The sequence below is a fragment of the Priapulus caudatus genome, unplaced genomic scaffold, assembly GCF_000485595.1.
Source record: "Priapulus caudatus unplaced genomic scaffold, Priapulus_caudatus-5.0.1 Scaffold101, whole genome shotgun sequence".
Lineage (NCBI taxonomy): Eukaryota > Metazoa > Priapulida > Priapulimorpha > Priapulimorphida > Priapulidae > Priapulus > Priapulus caudatus.
In genome coordinates this window covers 353965-363792 of record NW_014577162.1, presented here as the reverse complement: position 1 = coordinate 363792, position 9828 = coordinate 353965, and the positions used below count along the sequence as shown (strand labels likewise).

General features: G+C 42.9%; 1 protein-coding gene across 2 annotated transcripts in view; it reads left to right on the top strand.

Annotated features, from left to right (window-relative positions):
* LOC106805143 (mitogen-activated protein kinase kinase kinase 2-like) overlaps positions 1 to 5257 on the top strand; it is a 22174-nt gene extending 16917 nt beyond the window's left edge. For both annotated transcript variants that reach the window (XM_014806635.1, XM_014806636.1), the window contains one exon: positions 136 to 5257. In XM_014806635.1, coding sequence (XP_014662121.1) covers positions 136 to 385 — 250 coding nt within the window. In that variant the 3' untranslated portion in view covers positions 386 to 5257. The remainder of the gene's footprint in view (positions 1 to 135) is intronic.
* The last annotated feature ends 4571 nt before the right edge of the window (positions 5258 to 9828 follow it).

Here is a 9828-nt window from a genome sequence, read left to right as displayed (position 1 = left end):
CTCTCTCTCTCTCTCTCTCTCTCTCTCTCTCTCTCTCTCTCTCTCTCTCTCTCTCTCTCTCTCTCTCTCCCTCTCTCTCTCTCTCTCTCTCTCTCGCTCTCTCTCGCTCTCTCTCACACACACTTTCTCTCGCAGGAGCATCGGCTGCACCGTCTACGAGATGCTGACGACGAAGCCGCCGTGGTCCGAGTACGAGACGATGGCGGCCCTCTTTAAGATAGCGACGGAGCAGCCGACGCTGCGGCTGCCGGCGAGCGTCTCGCAGCAGGCGCGTGACTTCCACCAGATCGTCTTCCAGCGCGAGTCGCGCAAGCGGCCGTCCGCCGAGGAGCTGCTCAAGCACGCGTTCGTGCAGGTGCACGGCCCGCCCGTCTACAGCCAATAGCCGCCGCAGCCTTCGCGCTGATCTGGAACCCGACCTCAGCGTTGTCCTCGGCATTGACCTTGGTGGCGATCTTGGCATTTACCTTGGCGGCGACCTTGGCATTGACCTTGGTGGTAACCTTGGCATTGACCTTGGCGGTGACCTTGGCATTGGCCTAGGCAGCGACTTCAGCATTGACCTTGGTGGTGGCCTTGGCATTCACCTTGGCAGCGACCTCAGCATTGACCTTGGTGGTGACCTTGGCATTGACCTTGGTGGTGACCTCAGCATTTACCTTGGTGGTGGCCTTGGCATTGACCTTGGCAGCGACCTCAGCATTGACCTTGGCAGTGACCTCGGCATCGACATTGACCTTGGCAGCGACCTTGGCATTGAGATTGCTAGCAACCTTAGAGGCCTCCATGACGACCTTTTCCGCGACCTCGGTGACTTGACGACCCCGACTACGACCTTGTCTGCGACGACCTCGATTGCGACCTTTGCAGCCACCTTGATCGAGATCGTCATCGTTCTGGATGGCGAATACGGCATTCGTCGCACCGTGACCCAGTACGGCCAGCGGAACAATTGTTGCGAAAGACCGGCGAATGTCGTCACTGCTAGTGCTGAATGTGCCGAATTGGTTGTCCCACGTTCTTCACCGGTGTCGCGGAGTCAGATCGCAGAGCATGCCGACTGCAGGCATGTTCGTGTGCAACACACATCGCAGATCTCGCGTCAGCTCTCCTGCTCCAGCATGATCCGACGTGGGGATGGTGAAATTGGCCCGTTGTCAATTGCTGCTGCTAGTCTCCCTAGACACCCCCGGTGACTGGCTGCCATAGATTGATCGTAGGTCGTGATACTTACCCAGGTGAACGTGCTGCACGTCTGGGAAGCAACTTTGTAAAAAAAACTTGTACATTTCACTCGGCAGTGTAAAGCGTGCGTTTACTTTGATTTAGATTTAGTGCTGCAGTGATAGCATTTCCTCTGGAATTGCTTATATGGTGCTGGGTGGCCATGAGCAGAAGTGCTCGGCTACTGTATCTAATTGCTTTTGGGAGAAGGGTTTATATAGCAGTGCATGTGCTTACTGTTCACAATGGGTCTTGCTCGTGAAAATATTGGCATTCTGTGGGTAACGTGATTTCTGTGCTTATATTAAGCACACTGGCTGGCATTGTTAAACTGGCTTTTATATACCAGTTATCAATTTTAAAGATGGTGACATATTTATTTTCGTGTTTTATTACCTACACCCTGTATGTAATCGAATATCCCCTGTCAGATAAATATCTGCTTGCTCTCGCTCTGAGATCAAAATTCTAATACTGTCGCATGAATTTTTTATTCAATCTCCTACAATTTGGCTGTAATCTAATTGCGCTTGTTCCCATTTATCAATAAATTCAGTTAAAGGCAAAAATGTATATCTGTAGAATGTGCTTGTAACTAGATCAACCTCACAGGTCTCGTGTTGGGGTGGACGTGCAGTGCTTAGGTGTGGGTGTATTTGGGTGAGTGCGCGCGCGCGTGTGTGGCACGTACAAACTGCGCTGAGGGTATCAAAGTATGTAGTAGACATTCTGAGTGTTATCTGTATTTGGGGGGATCTACCGCGGATATGGCTCTGCCTCATGAGACGGTTTTTAACCGATCTGTGTTTTCTCTGTGTACGTGCTTGCTCGTTCTTTGCAACCTAACTCCTGTTTATATTAATCTCATTCTTATAATTGTCACCAGTCTCTTGGGTTGAAGTCATTCTAAAGGATGCATGCCCTTCACAGTTGATACAAGCAATGATATTTAGGTGGGTTGTTGTGACGTTGACGTTGACTTGTGTAATTTTGGGTGTGGATGGCCATCCCTCTCCCACACCTTTACCTAAATTTTGGAATTATATTACTTTGTAGTTTGGCATAAGACGATTAAAATGCGTTGCCGTCAAGTCAGGATTTTTTTAATAGCACGTTGTGCCTCATTGTGTGTGCCTCATTTCATACCTAAAGTTTACAGTGTACCCTTTTTAAAACCTATGCCTGATTGTGTACCTCCTTACATTTCTATGGTTCATTGTGTGCCATTCCGTACACAAGATTCACAACGTGTTTTATCACATTCAGAGATTTTACAATGTGCCTTCTCCCACTAAATTCGAGATTTGCAATATATTATATGCACATGTTTACGATACGTCCAATCCAGACCCAAAGTTTTACAGTGCGTCTTATTTCATACCTAAACTTCACAATGTGTCTTATTTCATACCTTACCCAATGCATCGTGAGAAAAGAATACAAATGTTTAACAAATTGTTAAATTCCTGTATAACATCGGTAAACGCTGCATGCTTCATTAGTGAATTGTGAGATTAGTTTTTTCTCTTTCGTGTATAAGTGCAACCTGTTGCAGCTCACCATTTTGATGAAGTGCCTTTTGAATGAACGTAGAAGGTAGTCTGAGACAGATGCGACGGTCATTCGCATAGGTTATTGTAGATATTTTACCTAGTGGGCGCATGCGCATTACTTAATGTACAGAAACGAGGTCTGGAGAATTTTTGTTTGCGCGTCTATAAACTACACCACTTTATATAGAAATAAGAACGTGTTTTATTCAAGTATGTACAATATACATACATGTACATGGTGAAAATTCATTCGGGAATCGCAATGTAACTGAGAGCTTGATCGTAAGGTAAATAGTGTTCTCGCCTGACTAGCTTACTGTTTATGTATACTTTTTTTGCGGATATCCTTTCTTTGATTCTACTCATATATGCCGTATTATCATTTGGGACGCCCTAAATATCTTCTTTATTCCATAAATCGGGCGCAACTACTTTTTCTTATTTCAGTAGTCCCGATCTGTCTGCACACAAGTCGTAGTCGCCACCATATCTATGTGTGGTAACGCAACACTTGCTTTCATTAGTTGTGTATCGATTTTACGACTATTGAAAAAGAGGCTGAAAGAAACTTGCTGCACTGATACGCAACTAGTAGCTGTCGGGGGGGGGGGGTTGACCCGAGATTTCCGTGTCTGTGGTATGATGATATCAACTAAAAAAAACTCTAGTTAATTAAGTACGTAACCGACCTGTTTTTGGACTTGAACAGCAACCTAATTAATAATAAAATCCAATTCGACAGCCACTAAAAAATATTTAAGCATCGGAAATATAACGTCTCGTGTCTTGTACAGTTTCCAGTCACGGAACAAGTGCTCTATTGTGCGATGTCGCTATCTTATTGCGCATCGTAACTCTATAGAAATCCTATGCAAATGAATTTCCATTTCAGTCATGGAACACTTTTGTCGTAGTGCTTTTGTCGTTGTTTTTTGTTCTACGGCAACCGATTTGCAGGGGCTTACGCCTAATGTTAATAGTTACGCCCATGGTTTTAGCGAGCCCTTGTCTCACTCATGCATTCCTCGCTAAAACTTCCGCTTGTTCACACGCTTCAGCGACAGTACCACCACGTCGCTGTAGGTACTTGATGTGATCTGTTGAAATGAAAAGCTCCTGAAGGTGATATAACCAGAAGTCTATAATATAGAGATTATATATTATATCTCTATAGTATACACTCCTGATGTAACTGTATAGTGCTGGATACACTGAATCGCATGCTGTCGTTAATTTAAGACTAAAACACCCGGCGCGAATAACAACTGTAAATGCGCCGTGGTTCATGTTACGATGTCAGTAACCGAGCCAGTAGTCCGAGAATTTGACACCTCCCCCTCCTCCCTTCCCTGCAAATTACATCCTATTATGTAAATGCATTGTATAATAGTATCAATAGGCCATTAAGATTAATTAATCTATTATTAATTAATTAGTGCGCCCTTGATAATGTGCCGCCTTTGCCTCCTAAGCGGGTGTCGGCACCCCCGTCACCTTTGCGCACGTACGGTTTGGGCAGACGACGCCGTCATCGCAGCACGGCCAATGATTATCTCGCTTGGGTAACAACTGTTTGGGATTAAAGGTTTTGGGGATTTTTAAAGTTGCCCCTCCGCCCGCCTAGCTCTTCTAAGACGAGTATGGTTCAGTTAGTTATTCTATGGTTAGTGCTATGTTATCTGATTCTAATGCTTCCGATTCGCCCATGTCTTTCTAATGCGTAGTTTCCGATCCCGCGGCTCCCCCTTTTATCATGTCGTTCACTGATATTAGAATATTTCCTCTGTTCTGTAAATGGAGCCAAATATGCAGTTTGATGTTTGAAGAGAAATCGCTTACTCGTGTTCTCTGGTCTTTTTGCTGTGGTTTGAGCAGAGCAGCGAGTCTTCAATGTATTTGCTGCAGTGGGAAGCGGGGCTTGCAAACTTCACCTGTTAGACATATCTGTAAAGAATCTAGCTGTTTTGCCGAATTGCCGTCTTCTGCTTCGCGTCTTCTCGTCCGTTAGCCAGTTGGCATTGCAATGGCATACAATTATGTGAAAATAGTACATAGTATGCGTCTAAACTTTCGTGTACTCGTGTTTTTTTAGCTTGTTGTTATCATTATATTCTGTACTAAAGCAGTAGACATATTTCTGTGAATATATATTTACATAGGTCTGTCTTTATTCACCCCTTATATATCAGAGGGTGAGTACAGACAGACCTTTATAAATATTTGATGTATAGTTTTAGCTTTTTTTGCCGTGCTGCTCGACACGTTGTTTTATTTACTGCGTAGTAGCCATCAATGAACACGCTGGCTGTAAAAGTTCGGTACTATGCTGTCGTTGTTCGCTGTGTTGTGCGTTATGTTATGAATTGTTCATGTAACGTTACGAGAGAACGCGTTTCTCTTTGTGTGTTGAACGCTAGCGGTTGGATTTACATACAGTCTATTGTTCTCGTATTATATGATAAAACTCATGTTAAATATCATCGCATTGTTGCTCTTGTCTTCTTCTGCGTGATTAGCACTGATTACCGGGTTATTTAGCCATTCTTTGTCAACCGTGTATCATATTCGGCGGTATACATTTATTTCGCACGTCACTATTTAAATTATATTACAAAATATACTCATTTACGGGCATATTTCCAAAATTCCAAAATGTTTACGCTATTACCTACTATGATTGCGCGAATCTACTAACGTTAGCTAGATCAAGCGCATTTACAGCGATAGGAATTAGCGGCATTCTATGGACATATCATAGAAATGTATAGAGTCTAATTAACTACTGTATTATTTCTATGGGAGATTTAGTTGAAGCCGGATCCGCGCATTCGCAGACGATCTGGTTACGAATAATTATTTTCAAAGCAAAACGAAAATTAAACGTTTTATTGAAAAGGAAATTACCCGAGTGTTAAACGGGGTAAAAGGGTGATGTGTGTAATGCACGTATAGTGAACGTATTTGCAGATTTGCAGTAGATCGTTGTCAACTATAATCAGGAATAGGCTATACAAAACAATGTGCCTCCACTTTGGTTCTAATGACCTCCATGGCATATTAATTTCTACGCTGAAAATGGGAAAATGGGGTAATAATAATTAAGTGACATCCCACTCCTGGCTTTGCTCTGCGGAATAAATGTGAAAATACATTGATAATGCAATATTACAATGTCTACAACGCCGTACACTTATATCATGTTCGTGTATGTAGGGCATACATGCAGTGTTATGGTTATCCACAAGAAAATTTTATTTTCCTGAGATTATACATTTAAAGTAAAAGACATACATACATACATACATATATACATATACATATACATATACATATACATGTATACATATATATTGACGAGTAGTTTGATTTGAAAAAAATGCATGCCTTATTTTAATAATAGTAAGGCATATGGCTATTGGCTGTGTTAGCGCGCGTCCAGTATCCGCCAAAAAATGATTTTGTTGAGACCATAAACTTAAAGAAAAGAGCACATATCTGCGTAGCTTGATATGAAGAATATCTATATTTTCATAAAAATGTACGTTATTATAAAGCATTCACATAGCCATCCTGAGTATCCCTTCGTTGTAGCATAGGGTGAGATCTGTGTCTGTGGGAATCTAGTGTACGCCATAAGTAATATAAATTTGTTGTAATTATGCATTTAAAATAGCGAACATTTACTCGCTGAACATGTGAAGTGATTAATAACTATCTGAATGCATTACTTCAATCGTTATAACTTACATAAGGTGATGAGCCTTCTTCACTCCGCCGAATACAGCGAGAATATTGAAATCATTTCTCATTGGTCCAATTTCGTCACGTTTCTCGCGTATTACTAACAGAGGTCGCTAATTCATTGCTATGACGATCTGGCGACTCAAATAGGTGAGTTTGGTGTTTGTCACGCGAAAGTTTATAAATACCACATTAATTACTATCTATGTAATGTCTATGTTATTAATTGTCGAATAATATTAGGTATTGATGTGTTAGTAACCTGATATTTCACACATTTTGCTTTAGCTGGCATGCTTTACCAGCGTTCAATGACACTTACAGTCCCCGTAGGCCGTAGCCCGGTCGGTTCAAGGATAGAGAGCATGGCGAGATTGAGACCTATGTCATTTTCGTAAATGTGGGGGTAGCTCCTTTAAAATCGAGAGGGGTGTTGTTGAGGGTGCTGACTAATAATTTCTTGCAAGAAATCTGTCATTTGTTGTCAGAAAGGCGGGACAAAACGTCTTTTAACCGAGGGTGCTCCCTGCTCACCTTGTTTTGACCCGGGGGGGGGGTCACTCTCTATTAGAACATTACCCCATGTGCATTCTCACTAAAAATAATAGGCCCTCTAGTGCGAACTGCACATTGGAAAACCCTACCCCCTATTGCAGACACAATTGAAGAATACCACCCCCTATTGCATACACAATGAAAATATCCCACCCCCTATTGCATACACAATGAAAGAGTTCTACCCGGGGGCCTACCCCCTATTGCGAGGTCTTGCAGACAAGTGGAGGGCAAAGAGTGGAGGGAATACTTGTGATCAACTCAAAGAAGACTACTTGCAACTCTCGTGTGCTACGGGGCCGCCCGTTCGGGGCCTGGGGCAGGGTACTATGTGGTTCGTCATGAGGGGGGCCTACTGCGGGCGCGGTGCTTGACTTGAACGATCCCAAGGGCTTATTGCGGGATAGCTTTGTAAAGGGGGGCCTATTTGCTCTCGTGCGGGCCCGCTTTAGAAGTTGAAAAACACCCCCCTAACTCGCAAAATTTGGAATGACCATGGGGTAATAACGGCATATATAGTGACCCCCTCGGGTTTTTGACTGTTTCTCACGATTTCAACGCTCGCGTATTTCATGCGATTTCACTTACAAGTTACAATCTATCTGCTACGGCCTTCACATTTCTCTTCGTATTTCCGCGCGTCATTTATGCACTTATATTACGTGGTTTCCGCAGTCAATTACCTCAACAAACGTCACATCATACTGGATGGTACTCAGCCTCAGGGGCTCCTCCAAAGAAAAAAAAAAAGCTCGCGTTGCAACCTAGATACAATAATGTAACCCAACAAGAGTAGGGTTACAACGCGAGCCTATTCTTTTCTTTGGAGGAGCCCCTGAGTGATTTACTCAGGGCGGTTTTATGGTGCGTTTTTTGAGACTAGAACTTTCAAACTGGGTTTATTCTAAACACGAACCTTTCTCCGCTATCCTGGGACTTACTATGTATCACAATACTCTGTATTAAACTATTATATAACCTGTTACAAAATTTCGAAGTGACGAGCGGCGATATTTCGAGCGCCATTTCTGTTGACCTGTGACGTACGCATTCCCAATGCGTATAGCGTTCGGCGAACTTCGGCTCCAAGATCAAATGCATTATGGGATGCCTGCTGTCAGTCATGACATCACCAGAGCCAGCATGTCAGGCAACACAGGAGCCGAAGGCGAAGGTAGCCGAATGCTATGCGCATTGGGAATGCGTACGTCACAGGTCAACAGAAATAGCGCTCGAAATATCGCCGCTCGTCACTTCAAAATTTTGTAACAAGTTATATTAGTTTAATACAGAGTATTTTGATACATAGTAAGTCCCAGGATAGCGGAGAAAGGTTCGTGTTTAGAATAAACCCAGTTTGGATGTTCTAGTCTTTGGTGCGTTTTTCCCTATTCTTTTCTTTGGAGGAGCCCCTGAGTGATTCACTCAGGGCGGTTTTATGTATTGTGAAGGAATATTGACATTATTGTATGTGTAGCTAGTATTTAATGGTCAGTAAATTAAGGTTACCGTTAGGATTAGGCATTATTGAAAAGATGTAGGAAAATTTAGGATTAGGCTTGATTTTCAGGAAACAAAGTTGCTTAGTTCCTTGAAAATTTACACCGCACCGTGTTTACTAGTATATATGTGTAAATGTATGTACTTGTGTCAAATCTGGAAATTATTAAAAAAAAGAAAAAAAGTTCGAGTACTCGGTCGTCCGATTTTCTACTCGATTAATCAACTCGGCAGCCCAACCCGAACTCGATCGGAACACCACTAGTACCTACTATAAACCTTTAAATGATTAGATAAGCTTATATTATTCGGAGTGGCTGGAGGTACGGTAGATACAATCATGTAACCCAACAAGAGTAGGGTTACAACTAGATACAATAATGTAACCCAACAAGAGTAGGTTTAGATACAATAATGTAACCCAACAAGAGTAGGTTTACAACGCGAGAGTACCTATATTAACAGTGATTCGTGAAGGTGTCCTCTAGACTACACACTGATGCACTTCTACTTCGCTACCAATACATGTCCACGTTGCGATTTAGGAAGATCATCATCTCCACATTGCTAGGACTCAGCCGTGCACGTTTCTTGTTTACGAGGTTGTTCACGTTTCTTGTTTTTTGCTCTACTTGTCATATCAATTCACACATCGTGAGTACAGTTCCTTGTTTGTTTGTTTTGCTATTTCCGATAATCAATTATTTGTTTTCATAATCGATTATCAAATTTGAGACTATAATCGATCATCGGGACATCACTACTAATTAGTATCACAACATGTCACTAGTAACAGTAGTAAAACAGGTAGTGGTACTAGTGTATGTATACTGTAAGTGTTTACACACTGGCCGGGGTACCTACTAGTGTTGGAGATCGGTCCAAATTTCATGATCGATCATCGGTTTTACAAAACGACCGATGATCGATTAATCATCGATCATTTTAGATTGCGGCAACAACGCGGTGACGCCGCGTCATCGTCGACACAACCGGCAGCTCTGCAATCAGACAGTACACTAGTATTATAGACATGGACTACTGTCCAATTCCTTTGTTTTTAGCTCATCTGACAGAGTCAGATGCAGCTTGTAGAATCGCTTGATCGTCCGTCCGTCCGTGCGTCCGTCCGTGCGTCCGGCCGTACGTCCGTGCATCAACAGTTGGGCACAAACGACGTACGGTCACGATATTCGGGACGTCGGGGGGGATCGTCAAAACGAGTTGGGCTGTCGAAGCTGGGGGTCAAAGGTCA